Below are 27937 nucleotides of genomic sequence, written 5' to 3'. Positions count from 1 at the left end.
GAGCCAGAACATATAGAACTATAGGAAGAGGACGAGCCAGAATATCTTGAATCCAAGGAAGATGACGAAGAAGAACATCAAAGGCCTCAGGAAGAGGACAAAGAACAATCTCCCGGCATTTCAGTACCACACCACACCAGTAAGAGACCTCAGGAAAAGGACCTCATCGAAGGTAACCTAACAGAAGACCGACCTCAATCGGGTTCTAGGCGGGCATGTTCACGTGATCAAAGTTGTATAATTATAGAGGCCTGCAAATACCTTATTGAGGGAAACGGGCCAATTCTTAGAAGATTCGTTGCCAGACGGCTAGCCGGAACTGAGGAAGGAGAGGAAATACTGAAACGGTTTTCCATCAAACAGATAGCCGATCGGGTCCGAACTGCACGACGGCAATTGCAAAAATCCTAAAAGTAAACTTTTGTGTTGAGGACAACTGCGAAAACCTTAGGGAAAGTGTTTTAGCCCCTATTAAAGTTAACAAGAAACTACCCGAGAAGAGTCAGCAATGAACATTTCGGTCTTTTTAAGTATTTATTTCTAATATTTTACCGTTACTTATATCTCAGGGGTTAGAAATTGCTTATGTTGTAAAATGACCCCATGTCATAGGGTTAGTATCTATGCTCGAGCTAACTTGAAACGCTTTTAAAAGCAACGTCTTTTAGATTCATTTTATCGAAATTTGTATTTAATCCCGACATTCTATGGTATATTGTGCAGTAAAACGTGATGTGGTCATTTTGTCACTTAAATCTGGGGCTAGACACACTTTAAGTTGTAAAATGACAACATGTCATAGGGTAAGTATCTATACTCGAGCTAACTAAAAACGCTTTTAAATACGATGTCTTTTAGATTCATTTTATTAAAATTTGTATTTAATTCCGACATTCTATGGTTTATTGTGCAGTAAAACGTGATGTGGTCATTTTGTCACTTAAATCTGGGGTTAGACACACTTGAAGTTGTAAAATGACCACGTGTCATAGAGTTAGTATCTATACTCAAGCTATGTAGAAAGACTTCTAAATGCGATGTCTTTAAGATTCATTTTATTAAAATTCGTATTTAATTTCGACATTTTGTGGTTAATTTTGCAGTAAAACGTGATGTGGACAGTTTGCCACTTAAATCTGGGGTTAGACCCACTTTAAGTTGTAAAATGACCACATGTCATAGGGTTAGTATCTATACTCAAGCTAACTTTAAACACTTTTAAATGCGACGTCTTTCAGATTTATTTTAATGAAATTAGTATTGAATTCTAATTTTCTACTCTAAATTTTGCAGAAAAAAGTTGTATGGTCATTTTTTCACATAATTCAGGTTGGGGGTTAGGGTTAGACTTAAATTAAGTTGCAAAATTGCCACATATCAATTGGTTGGTTTCTAGACTCACACTCACTAGAAACAATTGTAAATACGATTTCTTTTAGGTTTCTTTTATTGAAATTTGTATTATATTCTGATATTCTTCGGTTGTTTTTGCAATAAAGAGTATGGTCATTTTGCAACTTAAATCGTTAGGTAAGAATCAAATTTATGTTGCAAAATGACCAACACCTGTAGGGTTATATTTTCCTTTTTCATAAATGAGGTTTTTTATTGAATCCATATTTCTATGGATTTCAATGGAGTTTTCTGTTGGGTTGCTGCGTTTTTCCTGTCCTTAGTTGAAGGGCTTAACCCCGTGAAACATGGTCATTTTCCAGTTAAAATTTAAGGTATAATGCCACTAATTTCTTCAATTTTGAAAACTCATTTTCTCAAAGATTATTCCATTTAGAGTTCCCATCTTTTAATATGCTATTTTGTGATGGCGGCGCTAAAGGTTCACCGTAATACTTTTTTTAGTTAGGCGCCAAAATTATTTTTTTCAGTTTCTCGTTTTTCTAGGCTGTAATTGACTCTATTTTTGTTAGCGATTTTTTTTTCAACCAAACCTGGTCAGAAATGTTACATTATGAAAACAGCTGTTTAGCAAACTTAATTAAACTGAGTTGTTATCAATATCGCTGAAATATTCGGAATTTTGATCATTTCTGAGCATGTATTAAGCAATTTTTTAATGATCAAATAGAAAAAATCCAAACTATTGACAAACGATATCGTAGTGTTTTGCGATGTTTCGATGATAAGGATTGAATCGAAAAAAAGTCATTATGTCTGTCGACCCATAGCATATTTTTTAAAATGATAATTTTTTGTTGTTTTTTTTTTCTCCGTTTTTCTTCCACTTTTTTCGGTTATATTATCTTTTACGGACATCTTCTTATCATTTATGAAGAAAAAAGCCCTACCCCCTCTGGAAAATATTTGAAAAACAAAAATTCGTTAGGGTAAATGGTCATTTTGCAACTTAAATATTTTAGCCATACAAAATTTTATTTAGACGAAACTGTGTGGGAATTTTTTGTTTTGCCATTCTTAACCCATTTTAAAAAAAAAGAGTTCGATTTCATCATTATTTTTCTAAACCCAAGATGGCATTTTCCCACTAAAAAATCAAAATGAAAACTACAAGTCTCCGGAAAAAAAGCTCGGAGACGTGTCGAATAATTTTGTTCTCTCTCTTTTTTTTTAAATGTCAAATCAGAAAAGTAATTTTTTCGCACCCTTCATTTTAGTGGAATAGACCACCATTTTTTAAGTTTTCTACTTGTTAGCCACTAAAAAGTGACTAAATGACCACTTTAAGTGGAAAAGTGCCAATTTAAGTGGAAGAACAGGTGGTCAGCGAAAAAGTGCCTCTTTAAGTGGACAAATAGCCACTTTAAGTGGACAAAATGGCCACCGGTGATAACCCTAACCCCTAACCCCTAACCCTAACCCTAACTCGGTAAAAAAGATCTTTAAAGATCTTTCCAAAATTACGGTTAGAAAGGAACAGAATAAACTAACTTTGGCAGAAAAGAAAGCTATCACATCTCTGAAAACTGACCAGTCAATAGTGATTAAGTAAGCCGACAAAGGCTCATCAACAGTAATTTTAGATAGGACAGACTACATCTAGGAAGTAGAAAGACAACTAAACAACCCGAAACACTATAGACAACTTGACTCGCCGATATATCCTCAAACTAGTGTAGAGCTTAGCAACATCATCAATAGGCTAGGTAGAAGTAAGCATTTGAAACTAAACAGGTAGTCTATCTTAACCCTAACGAAAACTCTAAACCTAGATATGTGTATACTACCGAAAATACACAAAGCACCAGGACAATGGTCAGAGCCACATAAAATACCGCCAGGGAGACCAATAATATCAGATGTTGAGAGTGAGTCGTACAGAATAGCAGAATACATTGATTATTTTTTAGCTCCTTTGTCAATGAAACATCCAGTCTATCTGAAAGATACAAATGATTTCATTAACAAGATCAAGAACTTAACTATACCTAAGGACAGTCTACTCGTTAGTTTAGATGTTGATAGCATGTATACCAATATCGATAACCGTGACGGATTGAGAGCGGTAGGAAAGATTTTTCAAAATAACCCGGACCCAGATAGACCCGATTTAGAAATACTAGAAATGTTACAATCAGGTTTAGAACGGAGCGATTTTGAATTCAACGGTAAATGGTATCTCCAAATATCCGGAACAGCAATGCCAACATTTTTATGGCCGATTTTGAAAAGGAAGCGTTAGCAAAATGTACAAAACAACCTTTAGTTTATGTTAGATTTCTGGACGATATCTTCATTATTTGGACACATTCAACGAGTGATTTTGATGACTTTTTCGCTACTCTCAATAACCATCATCCATGCATAAAACTTAAGGCAACCATTAGCAATGATTCGATAGATTTCTTAGATACGACTGTGTTTAAAGGCCCAAAATTCGATCAAACAGGAAAACTAGACATTAAAGTGTTCTTCAAACCAACAGATTCTCATCAACTTCTTCACAAAAAGTCGTTTCATCCGAAATATTCCTTTAAGGGCATCATTAAATCACAGATAATCCGTTTTCATAGAATGTGTACTCAAGAGTCGGACTTTAACAATGCAGTAAACATCTAACCCCTAACCCTAACGCCTGATGGAAAGCCCTAGAAAAAGACAACAAGTCAAACACCCAAATAGCTGAATGATACTTTCATACTTAAGATATTTTGTTATATACATGTATGTATGAGGAGTGACACTTATGAAATATATTATTGATTAACTATTTCATCATTGTGTTTACAATCATTTCAGCTTCAGTTATGATGGCTTTTTACCACGTGGTTCACCCATTTGGTTTCTGCATTAAATTTTTGGGCTACTTTTTTTATATGCCATCAAATTTCACACAGTCATTCTCCATTCCTATGTCTGGCATTAAATTTTGGTTTGTCATATATCAATCTTGTCTTACATTTTTACAGTAATTTTTTTCAAAATTTGGTAGGCTACTAGGCTTCATAATTTATGCTTCTATGAAAAGAATTTTGATTTGATAATTTTTGCATAAGTTATTTCCCTTTGTTTGTTTAAGTATTTGATTTTTGTCAGATCTCATTTTCACTGACATACAATGTATTTGAAACCTGGTAGGCTCTATAATCATGAGTTGTGATATTGAGTTATGTTATTGTTTAAGGAGTTGGAGATTTTTGATATCTCAAACTGTTCGAAAATTCAATTTTGAACTCTGAAGGGCTAAGTGAGCTTATTGTGTTGCATTGTCCTTTGTCCATCTGTCAACTTTCCATTTGAATGATTTCTTTCAACAACAAAGAGGACCAGAGACCAGGCCAAGAGGGGTTACCTTTTCAGGGCAGGAGAGAGAGATATATGATCTAATATATGATCACCAAGGAATAAGAGAACCACTATACGATCACAAAGAATTAAAGAGAAACAACTTCATCTGCGACTTCTTTTTTCATGTTCCTTCACCGCCTGATTGGGCTAATAACCCTACAGCCTCCCCTAATAATAATTAAACATGCACATATTTGAAAGCAGTTTTAAGATGGCTCCATCATGGAAATTGTTCACGACTGTAACCTTAGTTACTTTTCACATGAGCGATTGTGTACATGTATAAAAATATACACTTTAAGCTAAATAAGTCAACTCTTAATTTAAAAAAAAAAACAATATTTGAAATCTATTTTTAAAATGGTTTATTTGTTAAATGTGATATTAACAGCAAGGGTAATTTAAGGACCTGCCAGGTTACAGGTGGGGGAAAGGTTGTGATAAAGTGTTAGGAAACTTTAACCACTTGGCCACCGTGCCCCCAAAAAATAATCAAGAGTAACACAACAAGGTGTCCAAGGACTTCATTACACAAGCTCGTGCTTAAGAAAAGAATAAAGCGTATAAAGCCTGAATTTGTGAAAATTTCAAAGTAGATAAAGTTTGTATGTGACATAAAAAGAATTCAACACAAGATCAGTAATGTTTATGGAGGCGTCCCCATACATTTTATTAATTGAGCTACAGTGCATACACATCTCAATACCAAGTACAACATATTATAGTACATGTTTCATCTGGGATACTGACACATACTATAAACATATTATAGTACATGTTTAATCTGGAATACTGACACATATTATAGTACATGTTTAATCTGGGATACTGACACGTACTATAAACAGCTACAATGGTTTGGATGATCTTGGCAGGGTAACAAACATATATAATCTAGTAATACATTCATAGACGCTTACTGGAAGACGCAACAAGGTTGAAAGAAAGAGCATGATTTTCATGTATGATATACAATAATAATTAAACAGGTATATTTGAAAGTAAATGTATCTTGTAAAAAAAAGTCTATTAAAAATGTTCATGTGAAAATTATATCAAAATAAAACATGTCATCGATTAAAAAAAATAAATAAAAAAATACAAATGTAACAATATATTCTTACACAACCATCCTAAAGAATTAAAATGTGAACTGTGACAACATGCCAAGCCTTAAGTTTAACCAAGCTTGCTTAAAATGTTCCTCTTAATATCTTGATATCAGTAGCATAATATTGATCATAAAATCATTCATACAAAAACAAAGACGTATATAGATAAACCATCATCATCCTCAGGTCAGTATCAATACACAGGGGATTCATGTACATTTAGAAACGTTCTAACAATGTTCTGACAATGCGGAGAAGAGGGAAAAACCATTTGACGTTGCACAATATAAAACGTGCTGATTTTGCCTCGATTCAGTTCTTCAAATTTTCATAATTCATAATTTCATATGCATGTGAGTAAGATGGTCTGTCAGGGATGTTCTTCAACGTAAATGACACAGGATAAAATATATTAAGTAACACATCAACTTTTATCAAAACTGAATATAAAATGATATGACTTTTAAAATATGTATAAAAGTATTTTCAAATGCACATCTAACAAGAGGCCCATAGGGCCAACAGCGTTCAGCTGATATTTCAATAATCATGACAAAATACTCTCGTTATTAGCGCTAGTAGCAATTTTAAGGATTACCTCTACTGGACCCACCCCTTCCTGTCTCAGGGAGCCAGATATTTATACACTGGACCCACCCCCTCCTGTCTCAAGGGAGCAAGACATTTATACACTGGACCCACCCCCTCCTGTCTCAAGGGAGCCAGACATTAATACACTGGACCCACCCCCTCCTGTCTCAAGGCAGCCATACATTTATACACTGGACCCATCCCCTCCTGTCTCAAGGGAGCCAGACATTCATACACTGGACCCACCCCCTCCTGTCTCAAGGGAACCAGACATTTATACACTGGACCCATCCCATCCTGTCTCAGGGGAGCCAGACATTAATACACTGGACCCATCCCCTCCTGTCTCAAGGGAGCCATACATTTATACACTGGACCCATCCCCTCCTGTCTCAAGGGAGCCAGACATTAATACACTGGACCCACCCCCTCCTGTCTCAAGGCAGCCATACATTTATACACTGGACCCATCCCCTCCTGTCTCAAGGGAGCCAGACATTTATACACTGGACCCACCCCCTCCTGTCTCAAGGGGGCCAGACATTTATACACTGGACCCACCCCCTCCTGTCTCAAGGGAGCCAGACATTAATACACTGGACCAACCCCCTCATGTCTCAGGGGAGCCAGACATTTATACACTGGACCCATCCCCTCCTGTCTCAAGGGAGCCAGACATTTATACACTGGACCCACCCCCTCCTGTCTCAAGGGAGCCATACATTTATACACTGGACCCACCCCCTCCTGTCTCAAGGGAGCCAGACATTTATACACTGGACCCACCCCCTCCTGTCTAAAGGGAGCCAGACATTTATACACTGTACCCACCCCCTCCTGTCTCAAGGGAGCCAGACATTTATACACTGGACCGACCCCCTCCTGTCTCAAGGGAGCCAGACATTTATACACTGGACCGACCCCCTCCTGTCTCAAGGGAGCCAGACATTTATACACTGGACCCACCCCCTCCTGTCTTAAGGGAGCAAGACATTTATACACTGGACCCACCCCCTCCTGTCTCAAGGGAGCCAGACATTATTACACTGGACTCACCCCCTCCTGTCTCAAGGGAGCCAGACATTTATACACTGGACCCACTCCTCCTGTCTCAAGGGAGCCAGACATTAATACACTGGACCCAACCCCTCCTGTCTCAAGGGAGCCAGACATTTATACACTGGACCCACCCCCTCCTGTCTCAAGGGAGCCAGACATTAATACACTGGACCCAACCCCTCCTGTCTCAAGGGAGCCAGATATTTATACACTGGACCCACCCCCTCCTGTCTCAAGGGAGCCAGACATTAATACACTGGACCCACCCCCTCCTGTCTCAAGGGAGCCAGACATTAAAACACTGGACCCAACCCCTCCTGTCTCAAGGGAGCCAGATATTTATACACTGGACCCACCCCCTCCTGTCTCAAGGGAGCCAGACATTAATACACTGTACCCACCCCCTCCTGTCTCAAGGGAGCCAGACATTAATACACTGTACCCACCCCCTCCTGTCTCAAGGGAGCCAGACATTTATACACTGGACCCACCCCCTCCTGTCTCAAGGGAGCCAGACATTAATACAATGTATTACAAACAAGTATTATAACATCACCTGGTTTGCTCCACATGTTTTTTTGAAGATTTAATGTATTGAATCAAAAACGAAAGAGCAGTAGTACAGTAATGTAAACACTTATATTACAACATCAATTTACTTGTAGTTTTTATTTTCAGGAAATTTGAAAGTAATTATCAATGGTTAATTTGTTTAAAACTTGTGACTTACAAAATTAAAGAAACTAATCGGAGGTAAAACGGAAATGTTCAATTAAATTAAATTAAAAAAAATATATCATATGCATGTATATGTGTTGATTTAACATGTATCTAAATTTTTCGCATTTCTGGAAACTACTGAATATTCTTAGGACTTAAACTATCAATTATTTATATAGATATGTATGGATGTTTTATTGTCCTCATATGAAAAACTTTAAATTTATTATCAATATTATCACAAAGGGAAATAACTCAAATAATTTCCATGTTCGAACCTGCCCAAGATCTTGTTTATTTATGCATTTAAAGTTTAATTAAATTTGGTTGATATCTACTCATTCACAAGGTATTGTTGACAGACGGACAGATGCCGGAGGCCATAAAAATGAGAATATAAAATTATGATAATCAATATCTAAACAGCACAAACATAAGCAGCGACAGCTATTCTTCCCCTTTTAAAACATACTAAGGACAAATTGACTTTCATATATTCTCATCTTGATTCTTGAGCTTTTGCCCTTTGCTTTACTGGCGAAACCTAGGAGGAGGTAACAACTGTAAGATGCAGTATAACATTCAATCATCAGTATATAATGCAGTTGTGGGATCGCACAATATTACACAAATGTATCGTGCAGACATATGTGCACAAGATGGGCGACTGAAACAAACCAAATGTGATAGTTATTGTGGTTTATATTTGAAAAATGGTTAGGAATAATGTTGAATCATTCAAAATTGTTTTTATAAAAAGATGATAAATACATCGTTTCTGTAATATATATAATATTCTACATGGATTTTTTTTTATCAGTTTATCCATTAGGGGTTTTATTTAGAAAAATAACAAGAAACTCAAAAAAGAGGACTTGAACTGCTCACATGGCCTAAGTTAGGATTCAGAGCAAAAGTTCTGTTTCCAATTTTCATGTTGACTGAATATTAGTGATGTTTTAGGAAATGGTATACAATATTTCAGAGACTGATGTGATTCTCTGTTGCATTGGTTAATCTTAATGAAGAGGTTTGCATAGGTGCATTGTCCAAGTCAGTTAATGGAATTGAAATACCAAAAATTACCCCCTGTTGGTGTTTTTTTTTTTCTAAACATACCCAATGTGAAACCCATATGATGTAGCAATGTGAAGCATGATGTGAAGCATGTTGATTCTGTGTGCTATACACAGTGTACATAATAGGTCACATATTTCATATTTCTCATGTTGACCTTGATAATAGGCCAAGGTCATTTGTACGCATAATCTTTTATAGCATTCAATACTTGTTACCTGCTCGCAAAATATTTCACATATGGGATTTCTGGGACTTGAAAAGAAGATCATTGAAGTTTTTAACATATCTAATACCTGTGACTTTGAAAATAAACGTCATTGATAAGAGTAAAATTCATTTAAGTCCACAAACCAGGAACCTACTAGCTAAATATGAGTACTCTGTATCTTTAAGAACTTGACAATGATATTTACATATTAATGTTTAGCTGTTGTGGCCTTGAAAACAGGTAAGGGTCATTTATAAGAGGAAACATGATACCACTCTAGGTACTTGTTCGAGAAAAAAAAATATTTTAAACTAAACATAGCAGCAGCTTGTCCTGGTGTAGGAGTCAATTCTTTCCCTCTGTTAAAGTTTCCCCGGGGAAATAATTGGCTAGCCAATTTCTTCACCAGGGGAAACAATCAGCTAGCCAATTTCTTCACCGGGGGAAACAATCAGCTAGCCAATTTCTTCACGAAACAATCAGCTAGCCCATTCTTCCCCCATTATCAGCTATGGAAGTAGGGAAACTTTTGGCTAGCCTATTCTTTCCCCATTTCAGCTTTGGAGATGGGGAAACATTTGGCTAGCCAATTCTCTCTCCATCAGCTACGGTAGTGGGGAAACTTTTGGCTAACCAACTCTTTCCCCCTTATCAGCTAGGGCTGTGGGGAAACTTTTCTGATATCAGAACATTGATTATTTGATATGAAAAATCAAAATTGGTGGTGGGGGACCAATTTTCATGGATTGTGTGGATTGGCAAAGCAACAAAAAATTAAGACTACAACGAAATATTATGTAAGCTACCTCACCATCATTGCAACAAAATACCAAATCCTCGAATTAAAGTCCACTCAAAATGGTCCATTTTTTAAATCCATGAAATTTACAGTACCAAAACTATATTTGACACGAAATGGTCCATACAATAAATGCTTAAATATCAGATAATTCATTTTAACATCAGAAAATGAATTTTTTATAAAAAATATTGAATTAAGACATAAACGGGCCAGATAGATAGGGGGGAAAGAATTGGCTAGTCAAAAGTTTCCCCACCATTGAGCTGGTAGACTAGCCAATTCTTTCCCCTGAGGAAAGTTTCCCCGTCCACCATTTACACAAAATTGGACCTCCTTCCACCAAGGATACTTCAGACCAAATCTGACCAAAATCCACTCAGTTCTTCAGGACTGGTAGTGATTTATAGGAAAAATTGACAGAAGACAGACAGACCCATATTTTGGTAATTTTGTGAAGGGAGAGACCACATGTTGAAGATAAAAGACTCAACTGAAACATACATCCATTGGTCCGAGAACCTAATACAAAAGAATTATCTCCTATCAATGGAGTAAACAAATCTTAGTTTTGAACTGTGAATAATAAGAAAATTTGTTTGTAATTTATGGTTCAAATCAGAGAAATTATACAGGGTCCTCCTCTAAAAAGGTGGGTCAGAATTAAAATAAGAGCCAAGCAGGGTCTTTTCTTCAAACATTAAACACAATTTGAAATTAAATAGATATCAAATGTCTGAATGTTTCAACCTATATTTAAACAACATCAATCATAAAAAAATACATTGTATAAGTATCTATAAATAAACAGCAATTTCATTTTATTACACATCATTACATGTAGGTAATGCTGAATTCCTTGGCATTATTTGTAACGTAATTTGGATTGAATGTGAAAGTAACTACAAGCATTCAGGTCTCAAACTTACAATATTTTGGAAGACATCTTAAGTTGTTGATTAATAACTTTCGGGATTTACTATCAATATGATACAAACACATAGCAAGAAGGACAAGTGTTAATGATAACATGAAAAAAGAATTGATCTTGGTATGAAAAACTAATACTGACAGTCCTGTGGCCACCAACATGGCACATGACACGACGAACAGGCGTGTAATGTTACTGGCATGCTTCATTATCACAGACATGATGAGACCATTGGTGACCTAAAACATAAATCACTGAAATCAATGAAGATACGACTTACAAAGTAAAGTTACTGAAATCTGCTCCAAAACAACACAAATGATAAAGGAATGTATACATTGTCTTACTTGTGATACTGATTTGCTCAAGTGAATAAATAGTCTCACCTGTGTTATTCCTGTGTCTTACATCACTAAATTGTCTCACCTGTGGTATTCCTGTGTCTTACAACACTAAATTGTCTCACCTGTGTTATTACAGTGTCTTACATCACTAAATTGTCTCACCTGTGTTATTACAGTGTCTTACATCACTAAATTGTCTCACCTGTGTTATTACAGTGTCTTACATCACTAAATTGTCTTACCTGTGTTATTACAGTGTCTTACATCACTAAATTGATTCACCTGTGTTATTACTGTGTCTTACAACACTAAATGGTCTTACCTGTGTTATTACAGTGTCTTACATCACTAAATTGTCTCACCTGTGTTATTCCTGTGTGTTACATCACTAAATTGTCTCACCTGTGTTATTACAGTGTCTTACATCACTAAATTGTCTCACCTGTGTTATTACTGTGTTTTACATCACTAAATTGTCTCACCTGTGTTATTACAGTGTCTTAATACATCACTGAATTGTCTCACCTGTGTTATTACTGTGTTTTAACCACGCTGAGGCTTCTTATTGGTCGAAATATTGACATTGAATGATTTAATGTAAACCATGACTCGTGCATGGAACCTCTAAACTCAAGACGGACATTTCTATATCATATTCAGCATTTATTTTGATCTGTCTTTCGTGCTCAACCAGAGTTATCGTCCCTCACTACACTTCATTCTTTCTGTGACACTCCTTTAGATGTCACCCCACTAGTAAGTAGAACACTGAAGAAACGAAAAAGACTTTATTGCTGTTTCGTTGATTACAGAAAGGCGTTTGATTTCGTAAATCCTCAGAATCTATGGTATAAATTATTAAGAGAAGGAATTGATGGGAAAATGCTGTCCATTATAAGGTCATTACATGAAAATGTTAAGCGTTGTGTAAAACATAATGGAAAATTGTCAAACTTTTTTACATGTGATAACGGATTGTTTCGGGGAGAAATTCTGTCACCAATTTTATTCTCCTTATATGTAAATGATTGTGAAATGCACTTTATAGAAGAAAATTGTCCATGTATTGAAATTCAGTTACTAAATCTATTCTTACTTATGTATGCTGATGACATGGTAATGTTAGCAGAAACTCCAGAAGATCTCCAAAAGATGTTAGACTCCCTTTAAAATTATACCAGTAAGTGGGATTTAACTGTGAATATAGATAAGACTAAAGTAATTGTTTTTCGTAATGGTGGAATTGTGAGAGACAACGAATATTGGACTTATAATGGGGTGAAATTAGATATAGTAGATGAGTTTAACTATCTTGGTGTTTTATTGAATTATAATGGAAAGTTCCGTAAGACACAACAAAGAGTAGCAGAACAGGGTCGTAAAGCATTATTTGATATTTCTAAAGTGTGTCAGAAACATTATTTTAATTTTGAAACAATTTTGTCAGAATTCGATACATATGTAGCAAGTATTCTAAACTATGGGTCTGAAATATGGGGTAATCACAAGAAGGCAGTGGATATTGAAAAGTTACACTTAAGTTTCTGTAGAAATTCTGTAAAACTACCCCAAACTGCATGGTATACTCTGAATTAGGAAGATATCCAATGGAAATAAGTCGTAAATTAAGAATGTTTAAGTACTGGATAAAATTACGTAATACCGAAAATTGTATACTACAAGCATGTTATCAAGAAATGTGTGATTGCAAAGATAATTGGCTAATGAGTATAAAAGATGAATTATATAAGATTGGTTTGGGATATTTTTGGGAATTAAAAGATGTACAAGCAGATTTAATACCAATGTTCAAAGAAAGAATTACAGATATTTTTAAACAGGAATGCTTGGGGAAATTTAATACTTCATCAAAATGTAATTTATATAAATATCTGTGTGATGAGTTCGGTTTACAAAATTATTTGAAAAAGTCTATTGACAATCAATACCTTAAAGAGATAGTAAGGATTAGACTATCTTCTCACAAATTAAATATTGAAACTGGTAGATACAATGTACCAAGGTATTGAGAACAGAAATAGATTATGTTCACTGTGTGATGGAAATGATATAGAGGATGAATTTCACTTTATTATTAAATGTCCTTTTTTTTCGATTTACGTAGGTCACTTATCAAATCGTACTATATCAGAAACACAAGTATGTACAAATTGATCCAATTATTATGCACAGAAAATCAAAAAGATCTATATAATTTGGTCAAATATATAAAAACTGCTAATAGTAGACGTGATATTGCATTAAATTAAGCTAACGTCTTGAGAGTTTATTAATCACAAAATAGTTATTATTATATGCAGTGCTAGATATCTCTCTACACTTCTAGGCGTACTGTAGGTGCGATAGTGGTGCGTGTGTGTTGTTGTCTCACCTGTGTTATTACAGTGTCTTACATCACTAAATTGTCTTACCTGTGTTATTACAGTGTCTTACAACACTAAATTGTCTCACCTGTGTTATTCCTGTCTTACATCACTAAATTGTCTTACCTGTGTTATTACAGTGTCTTACATCACTAAATTGATTCACCTGTGTTATTACAGTGTCTTACATCACTAAATTGTCTCACCTGTGGTATTCCTGTGTCTTACATCACTAAATTGTCTTACCTGTGTTATTCCTGTGTCTTACAACACTAAACTGTCTCACCTGTGTTATTCCTGTGTCTTACATCACTAAATTGTCTCACCTGTGTTATTACAGTGTCTTACAACACTAAACTGTCTCACCTGTGTTATTCCTGTGTCTTACATCACTAAATTGTCTCACCTGTGTTATTACAGTGTCTTACATCACTAAATTGTCTTACCTGTGTTATTCCTTTGTCTTACATCACTAAATTGTCTTACCTGTGTTATTCCTGTCTTACATCACTAAATTGTCTCACCTGTGTTAATCCTGTGTCTTACAACACTAAATTGTCTCACCTGTGTTATTACAGTGTCTTACATCACTAAATTGTCTCACCTGTGTTAATCCTGTGTCTTACAACACTAAATTGTCTCACCTATGTTATTACAGTGTCTTACAACACTAAATTGTCTCAACTGTGTTATTACTGTATCTTACATCACTAAATTGTCTCATCTGTGTTATTACAGTGTCATACATCACTAAATTGATTCACCTGTGTTATTACAGTGTCTTACATCACTAAATTGTCTCACCTGTGGTATTCCTGTGTCTTACATCACTAAATTGTCTTACCTGTGTTATTCCTGTGTCTTACAACACTAAACTGTCTCACCTGTGTTATTCCTGTGTCTTACATCACTAAATTGTCTCACCTGTGTTATTACAGTGTCTTACAACACTAAACTGTCTCACCTGTGTTATTCCTGTGTCTTACATCACTAAATTGTCTCACCTGTGTTATTACAGTGTCTTACATCACTAAATTGTCTTACCTGTGTTATTCCTTTGTCTTACAACACTAAATTGTCTCATCTGTGTTCCAGTACTTCACATCAGTAGACTTACCTGTGTTATAACAATTATCCAGGTAAACACGCTATATCCTCTGAAGACATGAAACTGGTTTTCTGTAAATTCAATTAAACGTGAGAGCACTGAAATAATATTCTTTTCACTCCAGGGTTACATGTAAAACTGTCTGAATCTATTTAACAAACACATAATATTTCTCACAAAAAGCAGACACATATGTTACTTAAATATTCATTGTATAGCAAAACTGTGTGATCGACAAAGGTATGATTCATGATGGCCTAATAATAAAGCACTTCCATTTCTAAGCTTCATACAAGTTAAGGTGTAATATATAAATTTATACAGTGGGAACTTGTATTCCTATAAAACACCACGCAATAACTTGCGACTGAGAAAATGAGGTTCAGAGAAGGTACACCCTCCATCACAGAGACCATAGCCCTTTATTACTTTGGAATGGGAGTGTGTGACAGGTCCCTGCGTAAGTGACCTCATCTCCACCAATACAGGTGTGAAGGGAACCACTCATTCACAGACAATAGCCCTAGGTGTGGATTGGGAGTGTGTGACAGGTCCCTGCTTAAGTGACCTCATCTCCACCAATACAGGTGTGAAGGGAACCACTCATTCTCAGACAATAGCCCATAGTGTGGATTGGGAGTGTGTGACAGGTCCCTGTGTTAGTGACCTCATCTCCACCAATACAGGTGTGAAGGGAACCACTCATTCACAGACAATAGCCCTTGGTGTGGATTGAGAGTGTGTGACAGGTCCCTGTGTTAGTGACCTCATCTCCACCAATACAGGTGTGAAGGGAACCACTCATTCACAGACAATAGCCCTTATTGTGGAGTGTGGGAGTGTGTGACAGGTCCCTGTGTTAGTGGCCTCCACAAATACAAGAGATATATACCTGAGTCAGGAAGGTTTGCCTCTGTTAAGATCCAGCTACAGAAATTGATGACAATCCCATACATATACAGCAAAATGTTTTGATAATGTATTGACATCTGTAAGTAAAACATAATTGATTAGAAAACAAGAGGCCCAAGGGTCTTAATGGTCATCTGACTTTCATTGAACTGTGAAGTTTGGTAAAAAAACACTCAACTAATCTACATACCATGTTATTTTGATCGTACATAAAACATTCATAAGCAGGTTTTAATATAGGAATGCAGTCAATGACAATCTCAACAAGACATCTGTAGTGAGTGACAGGGAGTATTTGCCAAATTAGTACATTGTACCTTAATTCTTGAAAGGAAGTAAGATTTCTCTTGACCCACAGAATTATTTCTTTGGTTCTGTAATTGTTTCAAATGCAATAAAGCAAGATTTTTTATGAAAGACCTTTGAGTATGGGAAAGTCTGTTGCAGACTGGTACAGACAGTCCTAACATAGATACATACCACAATGTTTTTTTTGAGGATATATTCGGTGACAACTCCTGCCAACCCCGACAATGTACAGTAGACTAGCACCATTACTAGCCCCAATGTAGTCACATGGATTTCTCCAGCAGTCTTTGTCTCACCCTCTTTCCTGTAGCCCTCCATAACTTCAATGAAAAATCAATAATGAAACAAGAGGCCCATGGGCCTAAACGGTCACCTGAGTTTTGAAGTATCTAAGTTAACTTAATTGATCCTCTTTGGCTCAGCCCATAAGGCCAGGGGGTCAACATGTGCATACCATCGAGCTGCTATCCCATTCTGATAGTCCAATAGAAATCAAACAAATGATAGTGAAAAATGGGGTTTTCCAATATAAACTTTTGTAAAGTTTACCCCCTCCCTAGGGGCAAACCTGAGACCCCAGGGTCATGAAATTTACAATTTTGGTAAAGCACCTTAAGACCCTTCCTTAAATGAAGAGTGTTTGATTCAACCATATCAGAGTTAAAAGAAGATTTTTGAAGTTTTAGTCAATTTGACCATTTTTTGGACCCACCCCTGAGACCCCTTGGGGGTGGGGACCATATAATTCACAATTTTGGTTAACCTTCAGCCACAGAATCTTCCCGACAAATTTCATTAATTTGGTTGAGTGGTTTAGGAGAAGAAGTTGAAAATGTAAATTGTTTGCAGACACACGACGGATGACGCATGACGACGGACAAAAGGTAATTAGAATAGGTCACTTGTCTCAGGTGACCTTAAAATTCTATGACATTTCAGAACAAAGAAACTAGAGAATGCTTGTGAAACATGTCTACCGTCACATTGGATTGATTGAAATGTAGATAAGTGGGAACAAATTTATTTATATTTATACAGTTTGAGTGGTATTTGATCCCAAATGATCTTTTACACAAATTAACGGCATCCTGTGTCATATAATAGTGATGACCAAATTAAAACTGCAAAATGACTCCATTACAATTTTTCAGGTAGGAAATGGGAGTCCATTTTGATCTTGTTTTGAATCAAAAATAGTAAAATTATAATCTATTTCAGCTTTTAGAAATGAACAAAATATTGCAAAGTTACTAAAATTGTTTAAGCAGTATTTCTCCCTCAACAGATAGTAATACATAGTATGACACACTGATAATGTTACAAATATGAAAAAGTCTATATCCAGATCATCTCAACTTACCTGTTACAAAAGCCAGCAAATGTAAGAATTCCAACAGAAATCCATTGGCTAACAGATAAACTTCTGGAAATTTAAAGTAATATTGACTTGATATCGGATGGCTCATACAGAACAAATTGATTAGATACAAGTCATTACTACATAATTTAGCTACAGTGATTTTTCATTTCATGATCTCTGGCACAGAAGTGCTAGTCAAGTTTAATAATTAATGATGGAAACAAACAATACTTGAAACATTAGTATAAGATGCAAATTTCATATATTCATGTCACATTAAACGAAAACATTATACAAAATATGTTCCATGTTCAATTTGTTGAAACTGTATCTGTTGATGTCAAATAATGCTTAATATGGTTATGGGGAAGGGATCTCAACTGCTTCAAAGATAAAACCCAGAAAAGAAGTCCAGACTCCTTAGGGGTGTAAAAAGACCCAAGGGCTTAGTTTTACATCAGGATTGTGTTTATCTCTTTATTCACAGCAATGGTGAATGCTGTAGATGGTTATATGGTAAGGATCTCAACGTTTCAAAGATACCACAAAAGAATTAATTATCAATCTTTAGGGGTGGGGAAAGACCCCAGGGCCTATTTTTACATCAGGATTGTGTTTATCCCTTGAAGCCAAGCAATACTATATACATTTATATGGTTATAGGGTGGGGATATATTTAAACAGTTTCAAAGATACATGTATAACAAAGAAAAAATCTCTAGGGGTAGGGGAAAAGACCAGGGCCTATTTTCACATCTTGAATTTGTTTATCTCTTGATGCCCAATAATGCTATAATGGTTATAGGTAGAGATCTCAATGGTTTCAAAAATATAACCAAAAACCTATGTCCCTAGGGATGGTTAAAGCATCGTCATTTGTACAATTTTGAAACCCTACCCTGTAGGGGTGATATCAGGCAAATACGAGCCATATTTATTGCTTAGTTTCAGAGAAGTTGTTTATAACAGTTTAGCCAAATTGCCACCTTTGGCCCCATCCCTCAGGCCCCTGGGGGGGTCAGACCCACTATTTTTACAATTTTTATCCTCACCTCAAAACAATGTTACCAGACAGATATGAGCAATATTCATTACTCAGTTTCAGAGGTCATTTATAAAAAAAAATAGCCAAAGTGACCCCTTTTGGCCCCCCCCCCCCCCCCCCCCCCCCAATCAGGCCCCTGGGGGGTCATTCCCACCATTTGAACAATTTTTAATCCCTAACCCATAATGATGCTAACAGTCAAATTTTGTCCAATTCCAAATTGCAGTTATGTCAATAAAAGAAGTCAATTGTTAACAGACAGACAGATGGATGTAGGGACAGACGGACCATGGATGCAAGGCAATTTGAATAGCCCACCGTCATCTTATAAAATATAAGTCCGTTCAAAACTTGAACAATTACAATAAAAACTAGATTTGATCAAGATCAAAACACGGGATTTCCAACAAGAAAATGATCGCAGACATGTTCTCGTTCTGACGAACGCTTTTGTACGTTTTACCTACGATTTCTCTTCGTTTTCTCTTCGTTTCCCTTCTTTAACCAATCTTTAAAATAACGTTTTCTTTCACATACGATGCAAATAAAACGTTTAAAAAGAATTTGAATTTTTCGATTTTGTATCATTTGACCTCCGTGAATCGTGTATCTCGTACCTTGTATCGTGTAAACTGTACCTGTATCTCGTACCTTGTATCGTGTTTACTGTACTGTGAATTGTGTATCTCGTACCTTGTATCGTGTTTACTGTATGTGAATCGTGTATCTCGTACCTTGTATCGTGTTTACTGTACTGTGAATCGTGTATCTCGTACCTTGTATCGTGTTAACTGTACTGTGAATTGTGTATCTCGTACCTTGTATCGTGTTTACTGAACAGTTAATCGTGTATCTCGTACCTTGTGTCCTGTTTACTGTTCTGTGAATCGTGTATCCCGTACCTTGTATCGTGTTAACTGTACTGTGAATTGTGTATCTCGTACCTTGTATCGTGTTTACTGAACAGTGAATCGTGTATCTCGTACCTTGTGTCGTGTTTACTGAACCTGAGTGAATCGTGTATCTCGTACCTTGTATCGTGTTAACTGTACTGTGAATTGTGTATCTCGTACCTTGTATCGTGTTTACTGAACAGTGAATCGTGTATCTCGTAACATGCATCGGGTTTAATAATCCGTGAATCGTGTATCTCGTACCTTGTATCGTGTTAACTGTACCCTGTATCTCGTAACATGCATCGGGTTTAATAAACCGTGAATCGTGTATATCGTACCTTGTATCGTGTTTATTATACTGTGAATCGTTTATCTCGTACCTTGTATCGTGTTTACTGTACTGTGAATCGTTTATCTCGTACCTTGTATCGTGTTTACTGTACTGTGAATCCCGTTCCATGTATCGTGTATCCCGTACTGTATCATGTATCCAGTAACATTTATCGTCTATCCCCTACCGTGTATCGTGTATCCCGTACTGTATCATGTATCCAGTAACATTTATCGTCTATCCCGTACCGTGTATCGTGTATCCCGTACTGTATCATATATCCAGTAACATTTATCGTCTATCCCGTACCGTGTATCGTGTATCCCGTACTGTATCATATATCCAGTAACATTTATCGCCTATCCCGTACCATGTAACGTGTATTCCATAGCGTGAAAACCGTAGATTGTACCTTGTATCGTGTTTACTAAACCGAGAATTGTGTATCTCGTACCTTGTATCGTCATCGTGTTTGTCATACCGTGATCTCGTACCATGTAGCGTGTTTACTGGACCGTATATCTTGTATTCCATACAGCGTATCGTGTATCCCGTAACGTGTATTGTGTATACTGTAACGTGTATCACGTATCAAGTATCGTGTATATCGTACAGTGTATCGTGTATCTAGTACCATGTATCATGCATACTATACCGTGTAGCTTGTACCAAGTATCGTGTATTTCGTACAAAGTATCGTGTATACCGTACCGTGTTTGTGTTAACTGTATCGTATATTGTGTATCCCGTAAAAATATCGTGTATCCTGAACTGTGTATCGTGTATACATAACCGTTATCTTCGTTTTTTTTATGATTTGACCTTGAAACATTGCATATATCGTCATAAGAGCATTTGCTTCTGTAGAGGATCAAAATAAACATTTTCTTAAAAGAATTTGAAATTTTCGATTTTTGATCATTTGACCTTTGTGACCTTGAGCGAAGGTCAACATCAATGAAAAGCAATTAAGTTTGTAGCCCTTTGTCCAAGCTATCACTGTACCAAAAATCAAATCTCTATGTGTAACGATATAGGAGTAAAAGGCCATTAAGTGCATTTTTGGGACAAATTTGAATTTTGGCGGAAAAACCAACATTTTTCAAAGTGCCATTTCTACGTCATTTTTTATCGTACGACCATAAAACTTGCACCGTTCGTCTTGATTAATCATGCACTTTGCAATGAAATCAAAACATTAACTCATTTTGAATTTTGAATTTTTGACCTTGATTTGACCTCGCGCTTAGACCTTGACCTTGACATATTTTCTGATAACATATCGCAGAGAAAAGTGAGCTACACCAATGAACTACAAGATGCATTGATTGTTTAAGGAAAAAAACGAACGGACAAAGAACCTGATTCAAAAGAACTTTTGTTTAATTTAATTATTTTGATTATTTGACCTTGAATGAACGTCAAGGTCATTGAAAAATAACTTCTTTTGTAGACACTTTTACGTTCTATGGTTGTGCCAAATATCAAGTCTGTATGTGTTTAAATGAAGGAGCTGAAAAAAAATTAGGCATTTTTGCTCGATTTTTGAATTTTGGCGGGAAAAACTTTGAATTTTTCAAAGTGCCATATCTCCATCATTTTTCATCCGATCACTAAATTTTTTTCTTATTCCAACTCAGTGGTTCATGCTCTTTCATATGCTATGGTAGACTTAACTCGATTAGAGAATTTTATTTTTGACCTTACTTTCAACCCATATTGAGGTCATGACCTTGACATTTTTTCTGATAACATGGCATGGAAAAAAGTTAGCCCCGACAATGATCTGCATGACACACTGAGCGTGCATGAAATAGAACAATCGTGTATGAAGTTATGGTCGTTCAAACAAAAATCTGTGTTTTGACCTGTGACCTTGACCTTCGAACTTACGATCACCAAAATGTCACACAAATCACCAGCTCGGTTGTTGGGTAACATGTACTGTAATGCAAACGTTCTATTTGTTTGCGTTTTTGCTGAAAAGTGTTCACAGCAAGTGTTAAGAATAATAAGAATAATAAGAAGAAAAAACATAACAATAACAATAGTGATTTCCATCCGAAATGGAAATCCCTAATAAGCAAATTCGTGGAATTTATATCCCCCACTTTCAAGGTAAACATTTTTGAGGCTAGGATGTAACCATATGATTATAATAGCTTAACAGAATGATGAATTCTATTGATACCAGGTTTAGATGTTTTATTTTGAACATGTATTACAAGACAAGATACCCATGGGGCCTGTATCGCTCACCTGATTGGATTTGACAAAATATCAAAATAATGTTCATGTTCAATTCCTTTTGTTTGTCAACCTCAAACAATGCTATATATGGTTCTAGTGTGGGGATCCCAACTGCTTTAAAGAAATAATGAAGTCCAGACTTTTAAGTTTACAACATGCATTAATAACGTTATGACTAGTAGCAATTTAAAGGAATTACCATTATTTCCCCTATTGGGCCCCGCCTCTTTGGCCCCTTAGGGGTCAGAGTCACCATTTATCCAAAATCTATTTCCCTTCCCCCAAGGAAGTTTCTGACCAAATTAGGATCAAATCCATTCTTAACTTTATGACTAGTAGCGATTTAAAGGCATGACCTCTATTTCCCCCATTTGGCCCCGCCCCTTTGGCCCCTTGGGGGTCAGAGTCACCATTTAAGCAAAATCTGTTCCCCTTCCCCAAAGGATGTTTCTGACCAAATTGGGATCAAATCCATTCGTAACTTTATGACTAGTAGCGATTTAAAGGCATTAACTCTATTTCCCCTATTGGGCCCCGCCCCCGGCCCCTTAGGGGTCAGAGTCACCATTTATGCAAAATCTGTTCCCCTTCCCCCAAGGATGTTTCTGACCAAATTAGGATCTAATCCATTTATAACTTTATAACAAGTAGTGATTTAAAGGCATTACCTCTATTTCCCCTATTGAGCCCCGCCTCTCCGGCCCCTTGGGAGTCAGAGACACCATTTATGCATAATCTGATCCCTTTCCGCCAAGAATGTTTCTGACCAAATTTGATCAAAATCCCTTTCCGCCAAGGATGTTTCTGACCAAATTTGATCAAAATCCAATAAGAACTTTTGACAAGCAGCGTTTTGAAGCAAATGTTGACGGAAGACGGATGGACGACGACGGACGGATGACGACGTCGTGCCATGACATAAGCTCACAGGACCTTCGGTCCAGGTGTGCTAAAAAGTAAACTGATTCTGCAAGACTTCTCTTCTCATTTGCCATTATCAAAATCAATCACAAATTTGGCTGACCCCTAATATATTGAATCATGTTCCTAAGTTTGAGGACTTCTGTAAAATATCTGGGAGAATTTTTTAATGACAAATAAATCATTTGAAGATCGATATCTCTATTACACTAAGTTTTATGATGATAGGATAATATTTGTAAGAATTACTGTATGGAAACAGCAGAATCTATTTTTCTTAATCTAGGGGCCATAACTCCGCCAAATATGTCCAGCAAAAGTGGCAATTAACCAGGCCTAGCCTTTCACACATTTAACTTTGTCATCAAGTTTGAAGAAAATCTGTCATCAACTCCGATCTTCTAATAATTTCACAGAAACACAGAAAACAATGTTTACAATGGTTGTTAATCAAGGAGTCATAACCCCATTCAATAAAGTCCCGCAAAAGTGGCAATCAAACTAGGCTGAGTCCTTAAGGCATTTAACCTTGTAATGTAATTTTAAGAAAAACATTTGTTGAAGTTATTGCAGTGAAACATAATGCAGGACAGATGGACGGCCAAACCTAAATTAATACCCCCTATTTCAGTAAAATCAGGGAGGGGATAACTATGTAGATTTTAAACAAGGCAATGGGGCCTAAAAGGTCATCTGTTACTCACAGTAGTGAGAATGATAACTTTGATATTCACACCTCATTCAGTAAAATCTCATTGATGGGAATTTCGGTCAGCAGTGGATATCTGATTCTTGTCAGTTTAGACATAAAAAAGCATTTAAAGCCAAAATTAGACTGATGTTTCTCTTTTTTGTCCTCTCCTGTTTGTCACTGGAAGTCAAACAAACCTTACCCATTTCATAAATAATTTTCCGACTTTCAGTGATAAATTTCAGTCAAAAGGTTGAAACAAGCCAATTCCCTTCAAACAAACCCAACCTGACTGTCCCCAGGGCCAAGCCAGCCATCGATGTAACTAGTGATTGTCCTCCCCCCCACCTGACTGTCCCCAGGGCCAAGCCAGCCATCGATGTAACTAGTGATTGTCCTCCCCCCACCTGACTGTCCCCAGGGCCAAGCCAACCATCGATGTAACTAGTGATTGTCCTCCCCCCACCTGACTGTCCCCAGGGCCAAGCCAGCCATCGACGTAACTAGTGATTGTCCTCCCCCCACCTGACTGTCCCCAGGGCCAAGCCAACCATCGATGTAACTAGATGTTTTAAAAAGTTTGTAGAAGAAGACTTCATATCGGATGTTAAAAACTCTTATTTAGTAAATATATTGAACAAAACTGATCCAGATGAGGCACTAGCCTGCCTTTATGAAATAATGTTACATCTGTTAGATAAACATGCCCCATTTAAATCAAAGAGGGTAAAAAGAAGTAAACAACCTGAATGGTACAATGAAGAGATATCAAAAGCTCGAAGGTTAAGAGATAGTTATCATAAAGCAAAGAACTGGGAGAGTTATAAATATTGGAGAAACCGCACTAATGCGCTGATTTTAAAATCCAAAAAAGAACTGTTTAAAAATGCAATCATTAAAAATAAGCCCAGTGCATTATTGTGGAATCATCTGAAAGATATGTCTAAATGTCAGAAGCATAACCATATTCCAAATCAACTGAAGTGCGATAATGGTGTGATCATTTCTGATCACCAAGAGATTATTGACAAAATAAATGCCCAATTTGTAAATGTCTCAAATCTAGTTGAAAAGAAGGAATTTGATTCCAATGATCATATAAAAATGGAAGAACATGCATCAAGGCTGATATCCACTCAGAATCCGTTCTGTATTCCTTACATAAAATTGGAGGAAGTTGAAACGTATATTAGGAAGCTTGATGAAACAAAATCAACGGGTATTGATGGAATAGGTCCAAGGGTTATAAAATTATGTAATCGTGTTATTTCCCCATATTTAAGTCACATCATAAATTTAAGCATATCAAAATCTTGTTTTCCATCGTTTCTTAAAGAAGCAAGAGTGACGCCATTGCATAAAGGTGGTGAAAAAGACAATCTTGACAATTATAGGCCTATATCTATATTACCAACTTTCTCAAAAATATTTGAAAAGCATGTTATAACTCATCTTTATATATATCTGGTAAAATACAAACTTTTACATGCTGCACAGTCAGGGTTCAGGGCAAAACATTCATGTCAGACAGCCCTAGCCTATTTGATCGATAGATGGATTGACTGCATAGATAAAAATGAAATGGTAGGAGCAATCTTTATAGATTTTAGGAAGGCTTTTGACTTGGTAGATCATAACATACTTCTTCACAAGTTAAAAAGCTTAAATATTTCTTCATCAAGTATTAGTTGGCTTGCATCATACTTATGTGATAGAGTTCAAAAAGTTCAGTTTAGGAATATCTCCTCAACACCTGAATTCATAAAATCAGGAGTTCCACAAGGATCGATACTTGGTCCTTTATTGTTTATAATTTATGTTAATGATATGCCGCTATATGTGAAAAATTGTCAAATAGATATGTATGCAGATGACAGTACCATGCATGTAAAGGGCAATGACTATACTAGTGTTACCTGTCAACTTCAAGAAAATTTGAACCAAATTGTGAAATGGTGTACAAATAATAACATGAAACTAAATCAACGAAAAACTAAATCTATGTTAATTGCCAGTAAACAAAAGTTGGGTGGTCATAATCCCATGGTATTGTATGCAGATGATGAAGAAATACATTCTACATCCTGTCAAAAGCTTTTGGGTGTATATATAAATGAAAACCTTACTTGGGTAGATCAGGTAAAACAAGTGTTATCAAAGCTAGCCTCGGCAGTTGCTTTACTTCGTAGGATGTCTACATATTTAAATACCGATGCCAAAAAAGTGTACTACAATGCATATATTCTCCCAATAATGGACTATGCTGCTGTTGTTTGGGGGAATGGCCTAACTCGGGAACAAATCACTGCAATTACTAAAATTCAAAAACGAGCACTTAGGATTATTTTAAAAAAGTCAACAATGACTCCAAGCAAAGAGCTGTTTAATGATACCGATACTCTTCCCTTTGAATATAGAATTATGTACCACACATGTGTGCTAGTGTATAGGTCATTAAATAATATGGCACCAGAATACTTGAAAACTTGTTTTACTTCTTGCAATGAAATGTATCATTATGGGTTAAGATCAACAACACAAAATAACTTAATCTTACCTAGAGCACACTCTGAGCTGTTCAAAAAGTCCCTTCATTATAATGGAGTTAAGCTATGGAACAACTTACCAACTAGTTTAAAAACTGTGACATCACTATTTGTCTTCAAAAAGAACGTTAAAAAACACTTTTCAACAATGTATCTAACAAATTGATTTTTAATTTATTTACATGATCAAACTAGAATATATTGTCAACATTCCACATGCTACTGTCGCTCTAGTATTTTTGTAAATGATTAACAAATAATTGTTAATATGTTTTGATTTTTAATTAGACGTGTTTGTGTAAGTGAGTGAATGTGTGAAGGAAATATTGACAAAAAAGTTACGATGTTTGTATTGCTGTCAAAATGAATGTTTTTGTTTTCTTCATGTTTTATGTGAGGGCCATATGTAAGATTAGTACTGTACTAAATATGTAACCCTCGTGAAATAAAGTTTTATTATTATTATTATTATTATTATTATAGTGATTGTCCTCCCCCCACCTGACTGTCCCCAGGGCCAAGCCAACCATCGACGTAACTAGTGACTGTCCTCCCCCCACCTGACTGTCCCCAGGGCCAAGCCAACCATCGACGTAACTAGTGATTGTCCTCCCCCCCCCCCCCCCTGACTGTCCCCAGGGCCAAGCCAGCCATCGATGTAACTAAAGATTGTCCTCCCCAATGATGTTTCAGACCCCCTTGGTTGTAACCACACAGGCAGTAAGGAGGAATATCATTTTAAAGCAAACTGTTGTTAAGTTCCCCAACTTTGCTTCATCATGTCATTTAAAAATGTTAATCAGTGAAAAGGTGCTAAATTTGACCTTTACCTTTGGCCCAATGACGAATTCTGACCAAATGACCTTCACTTTTGGTCAGTAGATTTCCTGTTTAATTTTGAAAAATCATTTCATAACAAAATGTTTATCAGTGAAAAGTTGCAAAATTTGTGAAAAATAAAACAAATTTTTTTTTTAACGATCTGACTGTTCCGAATATTTATGTCCGGAAGTTGCTGTGCAGGTTTGAAACTACATGTATACTAACGTTGGTTATGTGTTTCTTTTGTTTATTAACACAAAATAAATAATCATTTCCGTTTTCTGGGGTTTTTTTGTATTAAAGGTTACAGCCATACCTACCCATATGTAAGACCCCCTGGTTGGGTTACAGCCATACCTACCTACCCATATGTAAGACCCCCTGGTTGGGTTACAGCAAACCCAAGATATTTTTAAGGGTGGCCTGACCTTTAATTGCCTTTGGACATGAAGTTTTGTGTGTGTATTTCTGTGAAATGAACATCTTGACAAGTTCAGGTACACTAAGTCGGTTATAGCCAGGAGTAAATTTTCTTGAGAGACAGATAAAACGATAACCATGGGCACCCATTTTTTCTAATAAGAAATAAGAATAACCTAACCTAACCCAAATAAAAACACAATAGAATACTATGGGTATTTGACAGGGTGCTACATTTGTACATGTATTAGTATCTTTGTACTTACCTTTTGATAATAATTCTATATAATACTGCTGTCGATACTATCTTCAAATTACTTAATACCTGTGTGAGTAA

At 36.2% G+C, this 27937-nt stretch overlaps 2 protein-coding genes across 2 annotated transcripts; one reads left to right on the top strand and one right to left on the bottom strand.

The window, feature by feature from the left end:
• The first annotated feature begins 61 nt into the window (after positions 1-61).
• Positions 62-8073, top strand: LOC117334038 (extensin-2-like). The gene is made up of 2 exons (XM_033893456.1): positions 62-172; positions 7132-8073. Exons 1-2 carry the CDS (start codon positions 62-64, stop codon positions 8071-8073), a joined length of 1053 nt encoding a protein of 350 aa, XP_033749347.1.
• LOC117334150 (probable UDP-sugar transporter protein SLC35A4) lies at positions 5398-27937 on the bottom strand (the record flags this gene model as incomplete). The annotated part of the gene is given in 7 exon segments (XM_033893619.1): positions 5398-11500; positions 15107-15168; positions 15990-16086; positions 16490-16612; positions 16614-16638; positions 17679-17741; positions 27867-27937. Coding segments are annotated over 7 exon segments (699 nt in total), but the record flags the coding sequence as incomplete, so codon positions are not given.

The sequence above is a fragment of the Pecten maximus genome, chromosome 9, assembly GCF_902652985.1.
Source record: "Pecten maximus chromosome 9, xPecMax1.1, whole genome shotgun sequence".
Taxonomy (NCBI): domain Eukaryota; kingdom Metazoa; phylum Mollusca; class Bivalvia; order Pectinida; family Pectinidae; genus Pecten; species Pecten maximus.
The sequence above is the reverse complement of the archived record's forward strand: the minus strand, read 5'-3'. Positions and strand labels throughout refer to the sequence as shown.

Excerpts from the sequence above, each read along its gene's own strand:
- LOC117334038 (XM_033893456.1), top strand. The coding sequence starts at position 62 with ATGACGAAGAAGAACATCAAAGGCCTCAGGAAGAGGACAAAGAACAAT. Across the intron at positions 173-7,131 it reads GGAAAAGGACCTCATCGAAG|GGAGCCAGACATTTATACAC; the intron begins GTAACCTAACAG and ends TCCTGTCTCAAG.